General features: G+C 60.3%; 2 protein-coding genes across 4 annotated transcripts in view; one reads left to right on the forward strand and one right to left on the reverse strand.

Annotated features, from left to right (window-relative positions):
* The first annotated feature begins 202 nt into the window (after positions 1-202).
* On the forward strand, positions 203-3,328 carry PHETA1 (PH domain containing endocytic trafficking adaptor 1). 2 transcript variants are annotated; one of them, XM_075039605.1, is made up of 3 exons: positions 221-259; positions 587-814; positions 1,290-3,328. In XM_075039605.1, the coding sequence occupies exon 3, from the start codon at positions 1,301-1,303 to the stop codon at positions 2,078-2,080; it is 780 nt and encodes a 259-aa protein (XP_074895706.1). In that variant the 5' UTR covers positions 221-259; positions 587-814; positions 1,290-1,300; the 3' UTR covers positions 2,081-3,328. The 2 variants fall into 2 exon arrangements, with proteins under 2 accessions (XP_074895707.1, XP_074895706.1); XM_075039606.1 differs by lacking the exon at positions 587-814 and having other exon boundaries at positions 203-259.
* A 1,949-nt stretch (positions 3,329-5,277) lies between these two features.
* CUX2 (cut like homeobox 2) overlaps positions 5,278-24,061 on the reverse strand; it is a 68,155-nt gene continuing 49,371 nt past the window's right edge. The window contains exons 2-20 of one of the 2 annotated variants that reach the window (XM_075041255.1): positions 23,218-23,296; positions 18,217-18,354; positions 17,900-18,026; positions 16,980-17,056; positions 16,830-16,896; positions 16,518-16,566; positions 15,662-15,766; positions 14,931-15,122; positions 14,763-14,821; positions 14,586-14,634; positions 14,378-14,477; positions 13,492-14,127; positions 12,385-12,486; positions 10,715-11,490; positions 10,100-10,259; positions 9,241-9,510; positions 8,811-8,999; positions 8,429-8,702; positions 5,278-7,362 (exon numbers count right to left, since the gene is read on the reverse strand). In XM_075041255.1, coding sequence (XP_074897356.1) covers positions 6,699-7,362; positions 8,429-8,702; positions 8,811-8,999; positions 9,241-9,510; positions 10,100-10,259; positions 10,715-11,490; positions 12,385-12,486; positions 13,492-14,127; positions 14,378-14,477; positions 14,586-14,634; positions 14,763-14,821; positions 14,931-15,122; positions 15,662-15,766; positions 16,518-16,566; positions 16,830-16,896; positions 16,980-17,056; positions 17,900-18,026; positions 18,217-18,354; positions 23,218-23,296 — 4,113 coding nt within the window. In that variant the 3' untranslated portion in view covers positions 5,278-6,698. Of the gene's footprint in view, positions 7,363-8,428; positions 8,703-8,810; positions 9,000-9,240; positions 9,511-10,099; positions 10,260-10,714; positions 11,491-12,384; positions 12,487-13,491; positions 14,128-14,377; positions 14,478-14,585; positions 14,635-14,762; positions 14,822-14,930; positions 15,123-15,661; positions 15,767-16,517; positions 16,567-16,829; positions 16,897-16,979; positions 17,057-17,899; positions 18,027-18,216; positions 18,430-23,217; positions 23,297-24,061 lie in introns of those variants that run through there. The other variant, XM_075041254.1, reaches the window with a different exon arrangement.

Genomic DNA, 24,061 nt, shown 5'->3' on the forward strand with positions numbered 1-24,061 from the left:
CCCCCGGATCCGCGCTCCCATCTCTCCCCGAGGGCTCGGGCCGAGCCAGGACCTCCCAGCACCGGGGCCGAGCTCGGGAGCGGTTTCTCAGCCAGGCGAAGGGCCCTCCCAAACCTCCCCAACCCGCCTCCCCCGCCGGGCCGCCCCGAGCCGCGGTGAGGGGCGGTGGCGGAGGAGGAGCCCGGCGGGAGCGGCGCTCCGCCCGCCGGGGCCGGGCCGGGCCGAGCCGAGCCGGGGCGGCGGGGAGCCGAGGACAAAGGTGGCCGTGCGGGAACGGGAACGGGGCCGGGAGCGGGGGCCGGGGGCGGCGCAGCGGTGCGGGGCTGAGCGGGCGGGAGCCCACCCGGAGCGGGGTCGGCCGGTGCCGGGGGGAGGGAGGCTCCGCTGCTCCCAGACGTCCCCAAGACTTTGGGCACCCCAAAGAGGTCCCCGAGCTGCCTGGGAGAAGGGGGTCCCTGCTGTCCCGTGTAACCCCCCCCCCCGGCCAGGGGCGCCCCGAGAGCCCCCATCTCGTCTCCTTGAACCCTGCGCTGTGTCTTAATAGGAAAATAATAATCCTGGCCCACCTCCGCCTTGTGCTCTGCAGGCTGGGGTGACGCGTGAAACCCGCAGGCGTTTCGGTGCCAGAGCCAGCGGCCGGAGTGGGGACATCGGGGTGCCAGCCCCCAGGGCCCCCTGACACCAACCGACCCTAGCCCCAGCGATCCCACGGCCCCCACGGCCCCCCGTGCACCGCTGATGCTGGCAGCCACCGGAGACCGGAGCTAGAGGCAGAGTGCAGGCAGGCAGAAAACCTGGCACAGCGAGGCCACCGGTGAGTAGGGGCCAAGGGGAGAGGTGGCTTTGCCCAGGTGCCAGGGTTCACGGCCACGGCTCTCCGGAGCGGCAGCCGGATCTGCGGCGCAGGCCATAAACCCTCCCCGTATGCCGCGGGGAGGAGCGCTGCGACACGGGGCGAACGCGGCGCCGGCGGTAAGGTCACCTGTGCCGGGTGACGTGGGGCGCTGGGATGAGCCCTGCTTGGGGCTCCTCTGTAGGAAAACACTCAGCTGGGGCAAAACCCCCTTCCCGGGGAGCCCCAACCCACCCGGCACCCACCGGACACAGCACCTTGGCTGGGAGCGGGGTTATGCCCGGCTATCACGGGGCTGTTTATTCACTGGCTTCATTTCCTGGGTGCCAAGACCAGTGCCGCCGAGAACAAAAAGCCAACGGCTTATTACCGTGCAATTAAGGCACACCCATCCTCCTTGTGCCGGCGGGTGGCTGAGCACCCTCTGTCCCCACAGGGCGTGGAGCCATGAAGCTGAACGAGCGAAGCCTGGCCTTTTATGCCACCTGCGACTCCCCGGCCGACAACGCCGGCTTCCTCTACAAGCGCGGCGAGCGGCACACGGCGTACCATCGCCGCTGGTTCGTGCTGAAGGGCAACATGCTCTTTTACTTTGAGGAGCCGGAGAGCCGGGAGCCAGTGGGCGTCATCGTGCTGGAGGGTTGCACCGTGGAGCTCTGCGATTCAGCTGAGGAATTCGCGTTCGCCATCCGCTTCGGTGGCACCAAGTCTCGTACCTACGTGCTGGCGGCCGAGAGCCAGGCCGCCATGGAGTCGTGGGTGAAGTCGCTCTCACGAGCCAGTTTCGACTACATGCGCCTGGTGGTGCGAGAGCTGGAGAAGCAGCTGGAGGAGATGCGCTGGGGGCCGGCCGGTGGATGCGGGGGCTGCCGGGGGTCACCCAGCTCCTGGAAGCCAAAGCCCTCGGGGCCAGAGCCGTGCCCGGAGCGGCTGCCGGCTCTGCCCACTGTCATGCCGAAGGAGAACGGTTGCGCAGTGTGGAACAACGCGCCGGGAGCAGACCCGCCACCCAACACCTCTGGCTGCGGCGGGCACGATAGCGAGGGGAACCCGCGGCTGCCACCACTGCCGCCGCGCAGGCGGGCATCAAGCAGCGAGGCAGGCGGCACCGGGGCGGCTGCAGCGGAGAGCCCATCCATCTTCTGCCGGCTCCACGAGCGGTACGGCCAGGAGGTGGCCCGGCTGCGGCAGGACTGGCTGGAGAGGCGGCGTGGCCCCCGGCCCTGAGAAGCAGCCGAGCCCTGGGGACCCGCCAGGACCTGTGGCCAGGAGGAGGTGATCATCCTTGGTGCTGCCTCGATCCCCTCCTCACCCCGGGATGTGCAGCCCTTTCTGTGGCAGTGATGGACACCTGCTGATGGTGCCACCAAGGGCCCAACACGGAGGGACAGCAGTGCTGCTCCGTGACGGCGAAATGCCAGCCCGGCACCGATGGCAGCTGGGCTCAGCGTGCCGCCAGCCAAGCGTGAAACCTGCGGGCTTTTGGGGCTGCCAGGCTCTCGGGCATCTCGTGCCAGGCAGCGGGTGCACCCCACCGGCCATGCCCGGGTGTGGGTGCAGGGTGGTCCACCCAGTGCAAGCAAGCTACGGACCACTTGCTGGCTGATGCCTTCTGGGAATCGACCACTGCTCCGGGTCTGGTGGGGCCTCTTAATGCTCTTGCAGTGGGATGATGCACCGACAATGCTTTTGGAGGAGGCTTTTGATGGGATCTCACCCCCCACCCTAAGCCCCCACGTGAGTGTTTCACAGCTGGGGAGCCTGCACCGCCTTCCTCTCCCTGCTTGGCACAAGTGACTGGCTGAGGTCGGCTGAGCTCTGCCAGATCCCTCTGCTCCAGCAGGATGTGGTTTGAAAATGAAAATATCAGTGAGTGCAGCCCTTCCTTAATGGCAGCAGCACCATGCGCCCCGGCTGCCTGGGGAGCTGGTGACATCCAGCCCCGGACATTTTGCATGGGACGATCGCTGCTTGCAGCCCGGCTGGTGAATGCGTGGAGGGGGGGCAGACCCGAGAGGAACGCAGCGGCTGCGGACATCGCCTTGCTGGGTAGATATTTTGGGGCAGGGCATCATCCCCAGGCCAGCTTGCTAAGGGGAAGCATCACTTGTGGTGGCAAACAGGAATGTATGTGTCAGCAACGGAGGATGTCGAATGATTCATGTGCTGAACCAGAGTGAAGCCGGTGTCTCATGCCGGTGTTGCTCTTTTATTTCCCCAACGGTTTATATCGATACTAAAGCTGTTGGCCGGAGGTGGGGAGGAACAGTCAGGGTGCCCCGGGTTTGGGCTGGGTGGCTCCAGCTCCCTTTGCCCCCTTGGGACGGGCACAAGATTTTTCTACAATAAAAGTTGTTTCAGAAATTCTGTCCTGGCCTGGGTTCTCATTTGTGCCTTTAAGCCCCTGGGGAGGGGGCCCAGGTGGGAATTAATCCTCCATTTTAATCTTCCTCCTGTCCCCACCATGTCCATGAGACTGGGCAGAGACGGTATCGCCTGAATGGGACACAGCCAATGCCAGGGTCTTGCAGTGCCCTGGAGCCCCACATCTGCCCACAGGGATGGGATGAGATGAGATGAGATGATGAGATGAGATGATGAGATGAGATGGTGCCACCCTGGGGACACCAGGACACACAGCACTCGGGTGGTCCCACGGCAGGGTCAGCACGGTTCTGCCCTCTGACAGCTTGAACAGCCAGGCACAGGTGACCAACACAGGGATTTGGGCATTGGAAAAGAGCTGGGAGACTGACTGGGAGCACAAGTCTCCCACAGTTTCACTGGTGGAAATGGCACTGGGTGCCCCGGTGTGAGTTGCTGGTGTGTTATAGGCTTGATGGGGTGTTACAACCATCCCTCCAAACCTGGGGTTACAGGCAGCACTGCCTAATGCCACCCCGGTTTGCCCCTGGTCGGGTGGCCCTGTGCCCTTGGTGGGACATTCCCAGCCCTCTGCCAAGGGATCTTAGCCAGGGACAAAATATCTGTCCCCTTGCTGGGGCCGGTGTGGGTGCTACGCAGGGACTGGAAACCCTGCCCTTGTGGAAGTGGTCACCCTGACCCCGTGTCCCTGCCCACGATGTCCCACCTGCATGAACGTCTCCAGCTTCTTGCTAACGCTGGGTCTTGCAGCGGGTTGGGGGGGACGCCCCTTGGGGAAACTGAGGCACGAAGCCAGCCAGGGTCACTCGCTCGCCAAGAGTACTGCAGAGTGTGAAGACCTGCTCCTGGTCCGGCACAGCACCCTGCTACGTGTTCCAGCATTCGGAGCGGTGTCGCCAAGGGCAGCTGGGGTGCAGCTACACCCGCAGCATCCAGATGGTTAATGTGGACCCATCAGTCGGCTGCAGAGGAAGATTCAGGTTTCCATGGCAGCCGGCCCAGCTTCTCCAGACGTTCAGATATTCATTAAAAATAAATCCTTCCCAACATGTTAGCCGACAAACAAGCTTAAACAGATACGCAACATATGGATTTATTAATTCATCAAACGCAAACACCCCTGCCTCATGTTGGAAGCTGCAAACTTGGCCGGTGATGGCCGGCTCTGAAGAAGAGCCGTGCCGGGGTGTGGCACCATTGGGCAATGACGAGCCGAACCTCACGCCAGAGGATGCTCAGTTATCCCGGGAGCAGGAGCAAACCTGTACCAGGGATGAGCACAGGACTTTCACAGGGCAGGATTGCACCCTGAGCTGGACTAACCCCATTTAACACCCTCTTTTCTTCCCCCCAGTCACTGGGAGATGTTTATGGCAGTGGGAGCTCTTGCCATAAACCCAAAGCAAGACTGTGACTTCGAAATGAGCCAAGATCAACCCAGGTGCCCGTCCCAACCGCCTCTGGACAAAACACACCCCAAGGCCAGAGTCGTATCCAACTTCTGTATTTAGTGGCTCTTTACAGAACTTGTTCCTTCCAAAATTGTTAAACAAAGTTCATCGATCTCATAGAAACTTTTGAAGTACAGTACATGAGCCTAACAAAAACGTGACAGGTATGTCCCGCTAGCTTTAATACAACAGGATTGCTGTGTTCAAGACTATCCTAAGTGCTTCCTCGAATCCCGTTCCACTAAAGCTCCCGCTAGCACATGATGGAGAAGAGCAGTCAATGGTCGTGCCTCGACTTTCTGCAGCATGGTGGCAGGGAAAAGAGCAGCTGTGGGCAAGCTGGGGCTCGCTGGGGCAGGGTAGGTGGGCAAGGAGAGCCGTGCCTTCGCAGAGCCGCTTTTAGCATCGCTCACTGACTACCACCCAAATATAAAAATACCTTCTATTCTGATAAAAATGTATACAGTGGAAAATTAGTCAATGCATAGCCTCGGAGCCTGGCAGGGCAGCCCTCCTGACAGCGGTGGCCTTGGTGGGTGATGGCTGATGCCGTGTGGGCAGGGGACAGGGCAGAGCAGCCCAGCCAGTCCACCTTGTGTCATTTAAAGGTATTTTGTTAGCAGAGGCTGGCTGGCAGCGGTGGAGTCAGGGAGGCGGCGGGGAGCACACTGGGATGGTGCCACTGCTGAGCTCCTGCGCGTTTGCACGGGGTCAGCCCTGGAAAGCCAAAGCTCGATAGTGTTTTGCCCAATTCAGGTCTGAGCTTGCCCAATTCAGGCAGGAGCTTGGCATGATAACCCAAGGCTTGTCCCGGCTTCACTGGCAGCCACTGCCTGGGGACATGGCCGTGGTGAGGGGATGCTCCTTCTGCCCAGGCGCTCCCCCTAAAAAAAGTGCTTCAGCCGCAAGAGTTGGCTGTGATGCTGGGAGCAGCCCTGAGCAGGGTTCAGCCCCCTGCGAGCCGGCAGGTCATGGTTTTTGGGTGCTCATCCCCAAGCACTGGTGCCCCAGGGGCAGAGCTTGGAGGCTCCATCTGTTTTGCTTTCCCAGATGGATGATGGCAGAGCGTGGGAAATCGGGATCCCATGGATGTCCATCCCCAGCGAGCTGGAGCCATCCCCGAGCATCACACCTGGGTACGTCTCTTCCCATCTTGCTCCCAAAATGGCAAGCACAGGTTGCTTTATTTGCTTTTGCATTATTTTTTCTCTTCCTTTGGGAGCTGGCAGGAGCCGCACCGTGCTGCATCGGGGCTGCTACTGGTTGCCAGCTGGAGGAAGTGCAAGGGACGGCGTTCGGACCATGCTACATCTTGTTCCAGAAGGCTATTGCAGACATTTCTACAACATATACAACTGCACGGGACATTCTGTGTTACAAAGGTTTCAAAAAACATAAACCACCAGAACTAAATACATACTCGATGGCATCAAGGTTTTTCACTTTAGAGTCTTCAGGGACTATGATGCAGTCTCTGGCTGGGGCAGAAGCGATGCAGTGTCTTACAGACAGAGGTGGAAACCGCTCAGCAAAAGTTTATTAAATTTGGTCAGTCTTATAGTGCTTCTTGATGGCTTTGCTCAATAAGTCTTTTCTGTGGTTTTTTTTTTGTTTGTTTGTTTTTAATCTCATCCAGTGGCAAACTACAAGACTTCAGTGTACATTTAATGACACGACTGCTACATCATCTTGATTTTATAGCTATCTTTAATATCAAAGCAGCTTAAGCTGTTAATAAATTCCAAAGTATCCTTTTATTAAAATATCTAAAAGAGGTCTATAAATATTTTTTGTTTTTTCTTTTCTTTTCTAAAATTGTTCCCAGTTTTTCACATTTAAAACAAAGCTGGGGGGGGCAGCTTCGTAAGCGGGGGCCCCCCCTTTCCACGGGCGCTCCCCTCCGTGGCACTGGCTGCCTGCCGCCTCTCGGTGCGTGCTGCATTTAACAAAATATATATATATATGTGGGTGTGTATATATATATTTAGGGCGGCGGGGGGGGGGGGCGCTCAGAACTCCCACTCGAGGGCTTCCTCGCGGTTGGCGGCCCGCTCCAGGCGGTGGATGATGTTGTTGAGGTTGGCCATCTTTTCGTGGCGCCGCTGGACGCTGGTGCTGAGCCGGGGGCCGGGAGCCGGCGGCAGCGCTGGTGAGACCGGCCCGGCAGAGGATGGCCCCGGTGAGGCTGAGCCGGCGAGGCCGGGTGAGGATGCCGCCGAGGGCGATGTTGGGGAGACCTCCAAGCTGCAACGGGATGAACCCGCGGAGGACTGGGAGCTGTCAGGGTGCGGTGGTGGTGGCGGTGGCGGTCCCCCGGCGGTGGCACCGGCACGGCCCCCCCGCCGCGGGAGGCTGCCGGTGCTGGGGGCGGCAGCGTGGGGGGCTGCCCCCCGCTCCTCCTGGGGAGGTCCGGTCCCCTCGGCCGCCCCGGCCGGGCTGCGTGAGTCCCGCCGGCGGCTCCAGCCGCCTGCCTCCCCCTGCTCCTCCTTCACCTTCACGGGTGCAGCGGCGCAGGGGTGCTCGCCCCCCCTGAACACAGGTTTACGGTCCTCTGCGTCCGAATCGGGGCTGTGGGGGGCCCGGCGTCCGGGGACGGTCGCTCCGCCGCTCTGCTCTGGGTCCGTGTCATTGTCCTGCGCGCCCTCCACCAGCATCTCCCGGCGCATCCGTGACCTGCCGGGACACAACCGCAGAGGGTCGGTGACCACCGATCATCACATCTTGAAAAAGCACGTCCAGCCAGAAAAATGCGACCACGTCACTTGAGAGGTAACACCCGACCTTGCTGGCCTTTAAAACATTTTGAGGGGGGGAAATCACTGCCACTTTAACATGGGGAACGGATTTGGCAACACTTTGGGCTGTTTGCAGCCAAACCAACCCAATTATGCAAGTGTTTTCCACTACCTTTTCTTGTTGTTGTTTAAAATGTAACATTTTTCAAAGGTTTATTTTAGGGCAGTTGTGTTTACCGAGATCAGGAGGGGCTTTCCTGGAACCACACAAGGGGACAGGTCACAGGTTTAAAAACCCCATTAGTCAGTGTTCCACTAAAAAGCCTGATTTTTCAAGCTCTGCCCCGCACTCCCCACACAATGCCTTTGTGCAAGAAACCTCAGCCAGCTCCCATAAATATTGACCATCTACTTTATGCTGCCCGGGAGGAGTTGGAGGCAGCCGGAGGCTCTGCGGACTCCACACAAGCACTTACATGTCTTTTTATACTGGTTTATATAGCGGGAAGGGCACAACCCATCACCTGGGCTGTTGACTCTTGAGAGCAGGCAGCTCTTGGTGCGGGTCTGGGGAGTATTCAGGAGCCATGTGTCCACCTGCAATAATGCCTGAGGATGAAGCCCGTGCTGCTCCCCGGGGCTGGGCTGCTATGGGGATGGATCCTGTGCTCCAGGAGCCTCCGCAAGGCTTTCCTCCACCCGACAGAGAGCTCCTGCTCAGTGGTGAGCGGTGTCCCACACCGGTGAGCAGGTGAACATGAGCACGGTAACCTCTTTAGATGCTCAACATGACTTGGTCAAGCTGGTCAACAGCTCTTGATCACCTGCCAGCCAGGGCACACGCAGCGTTTCGGCTGCAGTCCTGCACCTGGGGACCTCCAGTGACCACGAGTGGGTCTGCACCTCCCCATCTAGGCAAGAGGGACTGGGAGGGCTGGAAGAACAGTGACACCACCTTGGTGGCACAGCACAATCAGACGTCCGAAGCCCTGGAGCGCCCTTACCTGTAGTTGTGGAACCAGTTGATGACGGTGTTGGTCTTGAGGTTGAGCTGGAAGGAGAGCAGCTCGATGGTCTGCTGGGAGGGGTAGGGCTCCAGCTGATAGGCTTTCTTCAGGGCTTCCTTCTCCTCCGGGGCCAGCACCACTCGCGGCTTCTTGATCTGGAGGAGGCTGAGGTCCTGTGGCTGCAGGCTGGGGCTGGCACACTCGGAGCGGGTGCTGGGGGACTCGCTGTCCGAGCCAGCGCTCATCAGCCCATACCGACGTTTCAGGTAGGCTGCAGGAGAGGAGACCCAGCTGCGCGCTGCTCGCTCCCCAGCCCCGGGGAGCCCCCCACTCGGCCAGCACCCCAGACCCGGCGAGGCTGCATCGCCCTGACCCTCACCTTTCTTCTCCAGCTTCTTCATGTCACGCAGCTTCTCCACGTTGTGGGGGTCATTGAGCCAGAGCTGCATGCGGACGAAGGGCTCCCTCCCCTTCAGGCTCAGCTTGTGCCACGGCTTGGGCCTGGAGAGGAGATCGGACACCGAGCCCTGCGTCAGGCCCAGGATGCTCTCCCCGAACAGCCGCTGGCCTGGCGGAGGAGAAGCAGAGGTGGTTAGAGCAGGGCAGAGCAGCAGGGTGGGTTCTACAGTCCCCCCGCAGAGCGGGTGCACCCCATTTCCCGGCCAGCATCCTCCCCAGCGTGCTGGGATCCCCCCGAGCACCTGCAGCGAACCGGCGGAGGGGGGGCTGTGGCTACGGGAATTGGGGTGATGCATCCATGCAGCCTCACCAGCAGCTCCCGAAAACCCAGGCGGAGAGAGGGTCCGCACCTAAATTGTTGTCCGTCAAGACCTCCTTGACCTTCTTGGTGATGGAGTAGGTGTCCAGCTCAGGGGACATGGCAACAATCTCCTGGATGCCCACGGGTCCCTGGCTGTTGGGGTACGTCTTCCCACCCAGCGCAGGTGTCGACCGGCTCTCGGGCTGCTGGTTTTCCTTGCTGCTCTCCAAGGCCAGGGTGAGGGGCTCCTGGCAGCCCTTCTCGTGCTCGGCGGGGCTGGGGGGCGGCGAGGGGGATGGCTGGGGCTCCACCGGGCTGGCTGCACAACACCGGGGCAGAGGGGTCAGTGGGGATCGGCGGAAGGGGAGAGTGGCAGGGACCCGGTGAGAGAGGGAAGGTTATTTTGGGGATGCCTGTGGCTCTGCCCTCTGGAGAGGGGGGATGCCGGCCGAGTCCCTCCGGCAGCTACGGCAAAGCAGGAGTTGCCGGTGGAATAATTAAAGAGAGAAAACACCACTAATATAAAGACAAAAACAGTTACTACTTTATGCCAGGCACAAAGCCACAGATTTTTCTTGTGGTTTTCCTTTTTTTTTTTTAAAGTAGATGACTTTCAAAGCTCATTTATGACAAAGTAACATTTGAGGATCTCTATAACAGCCCTAAATTGTCTAAGTGACTAATTAAGGGGGTTCAAAATGGGTTGGATGCATCAGAGGTGAGAGGGATGAAAGGGGCTTCCCAGGATTGGGGTGCAGGTAGGGGTGCTGGGGTGGTGGGGGCACCTCTCCCTGGTGCTGGAGTGGGAGCAGGACAAACTTTCCCTGTGCCGGCATGCGGGGATGGATGTAGAATTGCTGGAGGCACTGATGGCACATGGGGACCGCGGGGACGGTGACGGCACTTACCCTGGGAGGGTGTCGGCTGCTGGCTGATGCCTTGGCCCAGCTGGTCGGTCAGCCAGAGCTGCATGCGGATGAAGGGCTCCCGACCCTTCTGCGTCAGCTTGCTCCACGGCTTGGGCCGCGACAGCATGTCGCTCACACTGCCCTGGGACAGTCCCAGCACCTAGGCACCACGCAGGTGTCACCCACCGGGGCTGGAGCGTGCTCCCCACGGCATCGGGCTGCTGCCTGCCCTCCATCCCCACGTCGAAGGAGGGGAAGCAAGCTGCCACCCGCTGCAGCGTTCACGGCCCCACAGCATGTCCGGACCCCTTGGCCCCAGCCATGAGTGCTGGGACCTTGGTGGGTCCCTCTGGGGGCTGGGAGGATGGTCCCTACAGGGCTCTGCACAGGGGACAGGGCGTTTCTGGTGGGAAGTGCCACGAACCAGTTGGTGGTGGCCACTGGGAGACTGCTTGGGGTTGGGTCAGACCCTGAGGACTCAGCATCCTCCAAGGGGAAACCCACTGGGGAGTGCGGGGACCCTGGAAGGAGCTGGTGGAGGCCACCAATGAGCCCCGGGCTCTGGGTCGCGGAGCAGAGGGGACACCAGACCCCCCCCCTTCTCCAGGCTGCTACCTTCTCTCCAAAGATCCTCTGGCAGATGCCATTCTTGGCCAACTTCTCCTTGACCTGCCGGGTCAGCTCCAGTGTGTCCACCTCCCTGTACATGTACATCTCGTACTGCTCCGGTGTCAGCGGCGGCACAGTGGGCTTCAGGGTCCGTGGCACGTAGGCGGGATAGTAGGAGAGACGACCGCCAGCTGCCGGCTCTGTGCCGGCTCCCTCCGCCTTCATCTCCGTCAGCCGGTGGGGCTCATCGTCTGCCGGCGGCAGTTCGTCCTCATTAGCACCACCCTCGCCGGGCTCGCCCCGCGGCCAGCCCCGGCCGTTGGCCATGCTGGAGTAGCTCGAGGAGGAGGAGGAAAGCGAAGGCGAAACCGAAGTGTAGGGTCGGCTGAGCAGGCTCCGCTCCGATGCCCAGTGCTGGTCAAAGTAGGAGCCAGCGTCGCCGATCTCCGACTTCACTTTCCGGATGATGCTCTGGACGAAGGCGGCGGGCGAGAGGACAGCCAGAGGCGTCTGGGGAGGGCCGGGGCTGGCCCCGCTCCCCTCCTCCTGCTTGACATAGGTCGGGACAATGTTCTGGTTGACGGCGGCCAGCGTGGAGCGCTCGGCAGGCGGCGTGTCCCCGGGGCGCCCGCTGCCCCCCGACTCCATCTCCAGCAATGCCTGCTGCTGCGCCTGCATCTCCCGCCGCGCCTGCTCCAGGATGCTTTTGATGGCGTCCTCCGAGCTGCTGCCGCCCGCCCCGTTGGCCACCGCCTGCGACGCCGACGGCGTTTTGGGTTCCCCTGCAAGGAAAAGGGCTGAGGGGAGCCCCAAGGCGCAGCATGCATCATTTTACCATGTGGCCATAATTGAAAATGCAGGAAAAAAGGGATTTTATCCCAGTTTGGTTCAGAGCACTCTCCATCAGGCAGATGCCCCACATGGCTGCAGTTCAGAAGAAGGACCAGCAGCACCCACAAAGCAAAAGCTGCGACACCCCCAGCTCAAAGTGAGCTTCTTTTTTGACGATTGCAAAATAAATCCCATTACCAACGATGGCAATAGACAAACATGTTTGTTTGCCCTGTCTGTTTTTCCACCGTTCCTGTCTAATTTAATTCTCTGGGATTCTGCTTTCTCAGCAGACTACCTGTTTTAATGTATTTCATTTCTTGTAATTGACTGCGAGCGCAGCTGCTTTAATGATTCCTCGTGCCAGATGGATCGCGCATCCTCATTTAATCATCTGTTTTGGAGCAGAGGGGGATGAAAGAGGAGGTCCAAAGTTTCTGAAAGCCCAGGTACAAACACCGCTGCATGGAGAGTCTTCCGTTCCTAACAATATTTACCAGCATTTCTTCCCACCATGCCCCAAATCTCTATGGATGTCAGTGGGAGAAATGCCAAATAAAGCCCATTTTGCCCCAGCCATGGGGTTAGCCTGGTGCCAGGCACCCAGTGCCACCCCACCCAGGACATGTGCCATGAGTGCCAGGCTTGGCAGGGGCTGGCTAAGGTTTCCTAGGGGAGGCAGAGATTCCCTGTGCCAGACGCTACCGGTTTTGCAGGTGTTTTGGCATGCTGTGGGATGCGCAGCCATGCAGCACCCAGCCACCAGCACCCCTCTGAGTGCCGCTCCCACGGGGGCAGAGCAGGGGCTCAGCCACTCCCAGGGCCACCCAAACACCAGGACCTACCTCCCTTCTGCGACTCGATCTCCTTCTTCGCCTGCTCCAGGATGCTTTTGATGGCGTCATCAGAGCCGGTCTCCGGCGTCCTGATCCGCGGCGTGATGCTACCTGATCAAAGAGGCAGGATAACAGCTTTGTCACCGGCGCTGGTTTTACAAGCTTCACTTGTATGTCAGGAAGTATTTACTGCTCTGCATGTTCAATTATTTTTAGGGATGCTGGTTTTAAGACAAATGTCACTTCCGATTAGTCGCTAGCTGGAGAGTGGGGAGCCCCGGTAGCCCCCACTGCCAGCTCTTGCCTCCGGCATGGCATCTCCTGGCCACCTTGCTCACCCCATCCAAGGGCACCCGCTCCCCACCGGTGCGCAGGGTGCTGAGCGGAGACACAGGCACGGGGACCACGTCCGCCATCCCTGGCACTGTGTCCTCCTGGCTGTGCAAGCGAAGGGTTAATGCTGGATCGGATCCAGGGGATAAACCAGAGCCCTCCGGGTTGAAACGCCAGCAGATGCACGGACCATGGACCTGCATTGCCCGGTCCCTGTGCCACCGCAGGGACCTGAGTGACCAGCCACCACTGCTGCCACGACTGAGACGGGGCCAGGAGCCGCCATCCCCAGAGCCGGGCATTACCATTTCATGGTGGTGCCGACACCGCGCCGAGGTCCTGCAGCATTAAGACTTCATTATTTTAACGAAATATTCCCGAGCACATTGATTCATATGCCACGGAACAGCCTAATGAATAATTAAATGGCACTTGTCAGAATAAATGAATAAAGCACGTCTGGGGATGCAGCTTCCATGATGATGGGTTGTTGTTAATTGCTACCATTTGCCAGGACTCCATCCCACCCGGCGGCCGGTTCCATCCCACACCGCGGCAAGCCGGAGGACCACCAGGGACAATCCCCGAGCACTGCCGGTGACTCCGCATGTGTCCCTGCCTGTCTTGCCAGCACATCGTGGGCTGGCGGGCACCCCTGCCGTGGCATGGGGCACCCGGGGGTGCTGCTGGGGTGAACCGGGGTGTATCGGGAAGGGATCCCACGGCACCGCTTGCAGCATCCCAGGGTAGGACCTGTCGGCCAGGGCTACCCCAACCACTCACCTCTCTGGCGCACCTGGATAGTCCTCAGGGCCAGCACATTCTGCTCGTCAGAGAGGAACTGCTTCATCTTGATGAACGGCTCCTTGCCCTTCACCGTCAGCTTGCGCCAGGGCTTGGGCCGGGCCAGGATCTCACTGACGGAGCCCTGTGACAGCCCCAGCACGTAATGCCCGAAGACCCGCTGCCCGATGTTGTGCTTCAGCAGCTGCTCCTTCACCTGGAAGGCGATTTCGGCCGTGTCCAGCTGCTCCTCGTCGGCAGAGCTGCCGGCGTTGCCCTCGGTCGGCTCGCCGGGCGGGCTGGCGGCGCTGGCAGCTGGCACAGTGCCGGGGGGCACGGTGGTGCTTTTGGCTCCGAAGAAGGTGGAGGGGAAAGGCGGCCCCCCCCCGGCACTCTCGCTCTTGTAAGCGGGCGGCGGGAGGTGGGGGGCCTTGGGGTCCCCTGAAAGCCGCTCGCCCCCCGGGAAGGGGGACAGGGAGAAAGTCCGGGGCCCGTCGGGGGCCAGGCCGGGGCCAGGCAGAGGCGGGAGGGGAGTGGGGGAGGCAGGTTCGTCCACTGGGGCATGCTGGGGGGATGGGTACGGCTGCTCCATGCCCAGTGAATCCTTCCCCGACTCATCTTCGGAGTGATCCTCCTCTAGAGATGAACAAGAGAGAAGGAGATGCACTAGAGTCGCCCCGGCCAGCAGCCCTGGCGCAGCCCCGCAGCAAAGCATCTCCTGCCTCAGTTTCCCCAGGTGGTATTCCCACCACCCCCTGTCCTCCCCCTGCCCCGCTGCTGGCTCCGGGCTCCTTCCCACAGCCAGGGCAGGATACGGCCCTGCCACCCACGTTCCCAGGGATGCTCCTGGTGGGACCGGGGATGCCGCGGGACCCGGGGACCCTACCAGTGCTGGCCAGGAGGCTGGGCTTCTCCAGCAGGTACTTCTGGGAGGGGTAGAAAGCCTCCTTCCCCAGCAGCAGGGCCTCCTCTGCCTTCGATATGCTCTGCAAGGAGCCAAGCCGAGATGGGAAAGGGCGGCAGAGCCACCGGCGGCAGGGCTGGCACGCGCGCCACAGCCCGGCGAGCATGTCGGCACGCGCCGCGGCACTTGCCTGGGGAAGGCTGCAGCTGGCGGAGGCCACCTTCATCGCCTTCAGGATGCTGCGAGGGAGACAAGGGGGGTGACTCGGCGGGCACGGCTTTTTGCTGCCGTCAAGCCGCCGAGCGTTACGGCTGCCGAAGCGTGCCGCGGGTGCCGGTGGCGGGCGTGGATGCACGTCAAGCCATACCTCAGCTCCGTTTTGATCTCCTCGTAGTCCGCCTGTGCTTGCAGCTTCTCCTCCAGCTTCTGCGGAGCAGAGCGGGGGAGTCCTTGCAGCTGGCTCCCGGTGCACGCCCGGCACAGCCGGACCCACACCCAACCCTCCCTCGCAAGCCCCTAGCCCCCGTGGGCACACCTCGATGGCTTCGTTCTTGGCGGCCAGCTGCCCCTCCAGCTCGGCGATCTGGTTAGCAGAGGACTCTTCCAGCTCCTGCAGAGAGCTCTGGAGGTGCTGGACATCCTTCAGGAGCCGCAGGATCTCCCGGTCCTTGGCAGCCAGAGCCGCCTCCAGCCTCGACCCTGAGCACATGGAATAGTTCACTTTGTCCTGCCGGGAGAGGGGACACCGTCAGCTCCCGGCCACGCAACGCGGGGACAAGGGCCACCCTCCCCGGCAGACGCGTCCCCACAGGGAGCAGGTGAGCCCAGGCCTCAGCCCTGCGGGATGGGGACCCAGGGTGACACAGCCCCGAGGAGGAACAGAGCTTTCCTCTCCCCTTACAGGTCTCCCAGGTACGCCCGTTCAGTGCTATGGGGGTGCACGTCTCCCTCCCCACAGGAGGCTGGGGCTGCAGGTAGGGCATGGCCAACGCTACTACCCCATGGTGGAAAAACGCCTCAGTCACGGGCATTTTGGGCTTGCTCCCGAACACGGTGGGTGCTCCCAAATGCAAAAGGGTGCTCCTGAATGCAAGGGGGTGCTCCTGAACACAGTAGGGTGCTCCTGAACGCAGTGAGGTGCTCCTAGCTATGACAGGGATGCTCCCAAGTGCAACGGGATACTCCTGACTGTGACAGATGTTCCCGGCCATGATGGGGTGCGGCCAGCTGCCATGGGGTGCTGCCGGCCCCGAGGGGTGCTCTCACCCCGGCAGTGCCCGGTGGGGAGCAGCAGGCCAGGCGGAGGGAGCTATTCACGGCTGCCAGCTGCTCCCGCAAGCTCTCCACCTCCCTCTGCGCCGCCTCCGCTCGCTGCAAGAGAGCAGAAAGCGCGTCAGGCCGGGCACCCGCTGCTCATCCCACCCCACACAGGGCAGAGTGGGGCCCCAGGATCTGCACCGACCCGCGCCTCTCCCGAGCATCCTGTTCCCACCGCCGTCACCATAAGCCCCCCTCAATGTATTTTGGCTCTCCACATCCTAACACGGTTCCTAGTCCTGAACCCTGGGCACTGGCTGCAGCCCACCTCCAGGACACTGCCTTTTGTCCACCCAAAAGGCCATATTTACACGCAAATCGCTCTTTAAGCCTCTTTTATTATCCACGTGCATTTATTTGTATCTAGATTTTCAGAATTAAATAAACCTAATGAATAGGAATGGATAGGACCAGAAGTAATTATGCCAGAAACCAACACCAGGCTGGTGCGGGTCGTGCCCTGAAACACCCGGGAGAGGCTGGAGGTGACAAACACCGGCTCCAGCAGCTGAAGCAGAGCCCAGTGGGAGCCCCAACACACCAGTGACCTTCAACATGGGGCAGGGGGTCCCGTCGGGCTGGTTCGGAGGAGCTGCTGGGCAAAGGCAACCAGAGCCTCCCTTCTCAGGGCTTCCCAGTCCCGCAGCCTCGCTGCCCTGTACCATTTTCAGGGACAGACATGCAGGCCACGTGGATGCTCGGGGTGCTGTGGTGGGTGCAGCGGCTGGGGGGCCACAGCTGAGCACAGCAGAGGGGGAGCAGGGTATGTGCCCTGCAATGGCTGGAAAGTCGGCTCTCGGCTCACCTGGTTGGCTTTTTCGAGGTTCGTCATGATCATGGCTACTTCGTCTGCCCTGTGACGAGAAAGCAAGAGGTGTCAGCTGGCGTGGAGGCACGGATGCGGCCCTCCATGGCCGGCGAGGGCTCTGCCTGTGCTGCGGCCAAGGCGTCTCAGACACAGGGAGCCCTGACGACTTGGGATGCTCCTGCGGTCGCTTAAAGTATCTCAGCTCCTCAAGTCATTTAGCAGCACCATGGGGACGTCCCGGCACTGCGGCAGGCGGCTCGGCTCAGCCTTGGGCATGCCAATGGCCTCCAGGCATCACCGGCGACTTACTTGGACGCGGCTTCCTCGTCGTATTTACAACGCAGCTCCAGCAACTCCGTCTGGGTGGCCTTCAGCGCTGGGAAGAGGAAGAGGAGGGTGAGCCACAGGGTGGGAGTTTGGCCCCCCCGTGGCCAGCAGCCCCTGCCCCAGCCCCCCTACCTGCGTGGAGCACTTTGATCTTCTCCTCTGCCTCTCCCAGCCGAGCAGCCAAAGTGACCTGTGCTTCCTGCAGCCCCCTGCGAGAGACGGGCATCAGCGACGTGCCGGTGTCACCGCGGCCGTGCCGAAGCTGCAGCCCCCCAAGGGCGCACGGAGAGCCCTTCGCTGCGTCCCCTCCTCTACCCCATCGCTCGGAGATGCCGGGGAAAGACCCGCTGGTGGATGCCAGGATGTGTTCGAGCCATGTTATGCCCTGATGTTAAGGGGTTTATTGCCCCAGGTGTAAAAAAATTCACTTTGAGATGAAAATGGTCCCTGATCCCTGTCGCTGAAACCCCTCTGATGGGGGGGATGGCAGCCCACCCCTGCCTGTAATTAATTGGAGGGGGGGGGAAGCAATCAGGGAAAAGTTATTCTGCATTATTTATAGCCTGCACTTGCCAGGAACTTACTCGCAGAGATCTGCAATTTAGGGTTTAAAGATTCTTCATTTGTTTCCCGGTGCAGCGTGTTAAGGAATAACAATGAAGGCACCGAGAAAGCCGGGAGCCTCCAAATTAAAAGGCCATTTAACGAGGTTCATCCACCGACCTGGATTTAACCCATTTGTCCGAACAAAGCCACGTGCCAGGGAGACGGCATGAGGGGCCGGCAGGAGGGACCTGCCCCGGCTCTGCCCACGCCTGCTGCTGCCCAAAAACTGCCTGGGATAGAGGATGGATGGACAGACGGATACTCAGAGCACCCAAGACTGTGTATCATGTTTCTGGACAGGATGCATCCGCTCTCAACCCAGACAGCAAAGGAGGTGCAAAGGGCAGGAGAGGGAAGGACAGATGGACACCGCTGTGTGGGAGCACAGACAGAGCCACACGTTCCCGCAGCACCCCAAAATGACCCCATTCCCAGTACTCACGTACTTTTGCTTTTCTGCCTCATTTCTCTGCAGCAAGGTTTCCGCGCACAGTCCTTTGCCGTCGACGCTGGAGAGCGGGGGCTCGGCCGCTGCCGCAAGCCCGGCTGCTGGTGACGTCCCCTCTCTGCGCTCTGCGGGGGGGACACATTTCACACAGCTGTGTAGGGGACAGCAGCGGTGCCCGCTGGGGACCACGGGCCAGGTCGCAGCCCTGAGGACTCCCCTCCGTGTCCCGGGGATGCTCAGAAGCATGTGGGGGGACCCGGTGGGGGGCTGACACTGCCACCCTCGTCCGACCGGGCAGCCGGCGTCGGAGGGTACCTTTGGTGCCGACGAGCTCCAGGTGCTTCTTCCAGGGGCGGCTGATGTCCTTCAGGGGGGCCGGTTCAGGTTCGAGGCGCTGGAGCTGCTGCAGCCGGTCCTCCAGGCTCCGGGCAGCCTCCAGCACAGGAGCAGGGTCTGTGGGACACAGGACGCAGCGGTGAGCGGCAGGGATACCCGCCACCAGCCCTCTCCCACCTCCCCGGGGACCCACTGCCCACCCTTATTGCCGCCCACCCCAGGGCAGCCGCCCTCTGCACCCTGCTTAAAACCAGAGTGGGTGCCCTCCCAGCCCCGGGGCACCCCATGGGGTGCCAGGTGCCATGAGGACACCCCTCGGTCCCACACTTTCCATCGCGTGGGGACCAGCAGGGCTGCACGGGGGCATCACCTCCCCGAGCGAGCCGGTGGCACCCGAAGCACCGGTGGCCCCGGTGCCGCCAGCGCCGGCCCGTTTGGGCGCAGACAATGGCGGTTTGTGCCGAGGTAAGCAGGTGCATTCAGAGCCGTCCGTCTTCCCTCTGTCAGCATTACACCATCATTAGCTAGTGTCTGCTCAGCAGGGTGTGCCATTATGTCTCCCAGGGCTGATGTAATTATACATTGACATAATTAACCCAGCAAGCCCATTAAGCAGGCCAGCTAAAAATTCATCTATAATTATTTGTTGTGTGCATGCTAATGAGTCCATCTGCACTGCCATTGTACAACATGAACAAATTAATTTACAAGTCTGGATTTTTTAATAAGTTCAAGAAAATGCCTCCTATTGAGCCAGGTTAATATAGGTTTGGGGTTTTTTTTTTAGAAAAGAAGAGGAAATAAAATAGATTTGAATTCTCCAGGGTCAAAAAGTTAGACAAACAGGGAAGTGGGACGGAGCCGGGCGCGCTACTGTACGGCATGGACACGTGGCAAGCATCCAAGGGTAAAAAATAATAACAGTGATGGAAAAAAAATCAAAGAACTGGCTGCCTCCGCTCTGAATGGGATGCAGAGCAGCTCTTCTGCTCAGCGAGTCCCCGGCTGAGACAGCAGCAGTGTGGGATGAACGGGGTGCGCTGCCACCACAGCCCCGCCGCTGGATTTGGGGTGGTCTGGGGCTGCGCTGGCACAGCCCAACCGCAGCACCGGGTGTCTTTGGGGTGAACCTGGCCGAAAGACGCAGGATTTGCCCTGTGATTCTCACTGCAAATGCCCAGCACAGATGCTCCTTGCAAATCAGCGAAGCCAAGACGTGTGCCCCCCGAGATGGGGTTCGGGAGTCCCACCAACCTGCCGCCGCCCTCCCATCCCACAGCATTGCAGCCGTGGGGTGCAGGTCTCCACCACAGTGCCCACCATGCGGCTTCCCCACAGGACCAGTGACTGCCGGACCCCGTGTGCTACTGCCAAAAGCCCCTGGAGCATCCTTCTCCGCAGGGAACAACCCCCCCTTGTTTCCGCTGGACATCACAGAGATCTCACGGACACACCAGGATAAAAGGTTTGTGCCCAGATCCCAGCCATGGGGACATATCCAGAGCCGGGTGCTGAGCCCTGCCAGCACGCTGCCAGCTTTGGCACTGAAAGGGGCACTCAGCTTCGGCTGGGACCCTCCCAGGCTGCTCGTGGTGTTTGGCCAGTGCTGGAGCCACAGCTCAGCATCCTTCGGGCAAGTTCGCCATCCAAGGATGTGGGAGTGTGTCATTAAAGGGGGTCGCGGCGATGCAGCACAGCCCCAAACTGGACTGGATGCTCTCACAGCCATCAATAACACCCGTAAGTACATGAGCTGAGATAACGACACGGCTAATTAAACCCCGTGCTCCACGGCCCCAGCTCACAGGCAGTAGGGGCCAGGGGTCCCCCCTCGCAGTCCCCCAGCCCCGGTGGCTCCACGCCAGCCCACAAGCCGCCTCCACAGGGATAAACTCCGGGGCAGGACCCGTCCGATCCGCACCGGCAACTCCTCTCACCCCCCGTGATGAGAAATAGTATGGGAGGAACTGGCCCGAGTGATAAAGCTCTGGGGATTTTCCTCAGGTCAGTATTTCCCCTCCCACGAGTCACAGCCCCGCTGCTGAAATACAGCTGGCGCGATCCCCCAGCACACAGCTCTCCGTTTGGAGCTGACATCCCGGGACGAAGTGGTTGGGAGTGGAGCTTTTAGAAGGGAAAGGAGCAAGGGGCACTTCAGCTCTGCTCCCTATGTCAGCTGGGGCAGCACTGATGCAAAATGCCTGGCTGGACTAATTACACTGTGCTAATATCACACTGTCCAGCCACTGGGAAAGTGCTGTCCTTGGCTGCAGGGCCGGCTCCACCACCACATGTGAGGTGTTTGGATGCACCAAGGGACTGCCGGGACCGGGCACCAAGCTTGTGCCATGCTCGCACCGTTCTTGCACCAAGCTCGCGCCATGTTCACGCATGCTCGTGCAGCGCTCTTGCTGCCAGCGAACAAACCCTCCTGCTGCAGGGCTGGAGAGAGGAAGCCCTCGAAACCAAGCGCATCATCTGCTCACACCAAGGCACGGGGGATGGCACGTGCTGTCACACCCTGAGCCGCACGGGAGGACTCGGGACACTGTCCATGGCGCAGGGAATAGTCCCCCCTGCGTGGGTCACGGCCCCCATCGGTTAGAGGAGACGGCACTGACGCCGCAGCCGAGTGGCCGTGCAGCTGCGAGCCCCACCGCGGCAGTGACTCACCGGCGGCATAGCCAGGTGACGGGTGATGCGAGAGAGGCATGTGCCAAAACAGGACCTCGGGGTGCCGCACGCTCCGGCGCTGCGTCTGCCCGCAGCAGCTCCCGCACGCCCGGGGGCCGCGGCATGGCATCGCCCACCGACTATGGCACAGCCAGCTCACGGGGGGAACGGCAAGTCCCTACTGCAAAGCAGAAACCGCTGCCCAGGCATGCTTATCTATCCGGCTTCATACATTTGCCCACTATATATACACAATTTTTATATATATATAAAAAATATATATATAATAAGTGCTGCCACTAGCTGGCGTTATTGGCTGTCCTTTAGTGGCACCAGCCGTGCTGCAGCAGGGACGGGTGGGTGGGTAGGGAACCCTCCCGGTGTCCCCAGCCCTGGCACGGGGGAGCAGGACCAGGGGCCTTTCCCCATGCTCGAGGGGGTCTGAGTCGCTAGCAGACCCACTCCCAGACACCCCCACCGCAGCACCACGCAGCTGCCGTGCGGCCACTGGAGCAGCTCGAGGCACCCGTGTGATGGCAGGATGGGGCAGGAGGCATCCTGGGTGCTCATCATCTTCTCCTGAGCATGCACAGCTCCATGGAGCACCCGTGTCCCTGGGGACCAGCAGCTCATCCCTGTGCCAGGGCCTGGCCACTTGACCTGGCCTTCAGCAGAGGTCTCTGTGCTGGGGGCTGAAGGGTGACATTTGCTCCATGCTGCTGTCCGGGTCCAAGAGGAGCACCGGGCACCCATAGTACACCCACGTGCATCTGTGGTGCACCCACGGTGCATGCGTGGTGCATTCATGGTACCTCTGTCACCTCTGCCACCGGGGCGGTGCCTCCTCCGCCACCCCATCCCAACCCGCTCAAACACATCCACCAGTGCCCTACGAATCCCTCCACGAGTTAAAGTCAGCCTTAAATCAAATCATCCCTAACAACAATGACATTAATTATGCTTTTAACACATTTTACTGCTTCCCCCCCTTCCCTTCACGCCACATCTGTGTGAACAATATCCAAAAGATTTACGGTTTTCTCCCGTAATTACAGACACACAGCCAGCTCACTTATCAAAATACTTGCTGAGCAATCAGGCTCCGTTACAGTCTCTGCCAGAGATTTGTGTTGACAGCAGCCATTCAAAGCAAAAAATGTCGAATCAGGACTTATGTGGCGCTTGTAAAGTATTCCACAAAGAGTTCGCCTGTCGAGAGACACACGGACATGTAACAGACGGGGACAAAACGACGGGTGGGAGGATTTGGGGAGCAGGAGGGGAGAGGGGAGCAAGACATGAATGCTGCAGGAGAGCAGAGAGAGGGGTGGAGGAGGAGGAGCAGGAAGGGTGCAGAGACCATAGGGTAGCAGTTTTGGGGTGTGCATGTGTGTGCATCTGCGTGCATGTGTATGCATCTGCGTGCGTGTGTGTGCATCCATGTGCATGCATGTGCACACGTGTGCAAGCAGGAGGAGCAGGGCGGGTGAGCGCGGGGAGGTGGGGAGGGAAGATAACTGGGTTCTGGAAACCGAGCTGACATTTGGTTCTTGTAGCACAGGAGAAAATTTAATGAGGACAAAAATATGTCTCCCTAATTCCCCTAAGAAATCATTAAAACATTTTGTTATTCCTAAATGTCTGGAAAATGAATTAGTGGCCCTGCAGGAGCCCTTCTGCGCATCTTCAGCCGTTTGCAGCTCTCTGTCCTCGCCGTGCCAGGGGATGCTCCGTGCCGCCGTGCCCGGACCCCCCAGGCTCAGAGCACGGCAGAGCCCACGGCGGGGAGGGGAGTCCCAGCCCCCTCACCCGGCCCTAGCACCGACCCTGCCAACACAAGCCTCAGGGCTGCCCCGTGCCTCAGTTTCCGCCCCCCCCAAGACTTTGAGCGGCACCCCGGACAGGGGGTACATCCTGGCACGGCGGTGAAATGGGGAAAGCCATCCCTGAGCTGCAGCCGGTGCCAGGAGCAGTACTGCGAGCCGGCTCTCAGTCGTTTCAGTTAACTTACCGTCAAAAAGGCAACTGGGGATAGCCGCAGTGTTATTACAAGGGCTGAGCAAATGTATTCCTTTCCTAATGTCAAGATGCATTTGGCTCAGGGGCTGAAACACAGCGATGGCAAAAGCTGTTTCCACTCCTCTCTTCGGCTGGTATCTCCAGAGCACCATGCGCAAGCGGAGGTTGGCGACGCCAGCTGCACCGGGGACAGGGCCGGCAGCGCTGCCGTGGTCCTCGCTGGCTCCTCTCGGCACCGGTGCCGGCACGCGACTCGTTAGGCAGCCAGGTCGCCACCGCGTTGCTTACCTGGAGCTTCGATTAATTGCTTGTAAACGCTCAGGAAAGCCGTCTCAGCCTCCTTGCTTCTCTTACTAAGTGCAATCACCTGCAGGGAGATGGAAAAAGGGGGTCAGAGACAGGCTTGGAGGAGGGAACCAGCACTGCCAGGCCACCGGGACCGGTGCCACCCATGACCGGCACACAAGTGCCCCCCGGCACGGCTCTGTGCCCGCTCCGCACCCCACACAGCCGCTCACTGCCTTTGGCTAAACTCCTCGCGCCGCTGCCATGTCACGTCGCCCTAAATCATTGATGTGCTCTGAGTAAATGAAAATTATAATTTAATGTCAGTGCTTAAATAAGAAATAAAGAAGCCTGCCTGTTGTTGTGCTCGCCGGGCTGGATCCGGCACACAGCCCTCTCCAGCCACCCTCCCAGTATGATGCCGCGGGCAGAAGCGATGCTTGTGCTGGGACCGGGACATCTCCTCTTGCTCATGTCCCCATCCCCGTCCCCATCCCCGTCCCCCTCAGCTGCCAGGGTGCTGGGGTGCCAGAGACACTCGCGCCGGCTGGGTGATGAGGAGATGGCACGCTGTATCGCTAATAACTGAACAACATATTAATCTGCCGCGCACTCCCATCCAACATTTATGAGCATGAATCATTTACTCCCCTTAATTTTTCAAGGCGTGACGACACCTCGGGGTGGGCCGGCTGCCCACCAGGCTCCGGTGCACTTACTTTGCCAAGGGTCCCCTTGCTAACCCTGCACATCCAGCCCCACCTGCAGTGGATGGGATGGGGTGCCAGTGGGACACGTGGATCTCTGTGCCCCTGCCACCCCGGGCACAGGAGACAGGGGACGGACG

The sequence above is a fragment of the Buteo buteo genome, chromosome 11 (assembly GCF_964188355.1).
Source record: "Buteo buteo chromosome 11, bButBut1.hap1.1, whole genome shotgun sequence".
NCBI lineage: Eukaryota > Metazoa > Chordata > Aves > Accipitriformes > Accipitridae > Buteo > Buteo buteo.

Coding starts and splice junctions, on each gene's coding strand:
- PHETA1 (XM_075039606.1), top strand. CDS start 1,301: ATGAAGCTGAACGAGCGAAGCCTGGCCTTTTATGCCACCTGCGACTCC.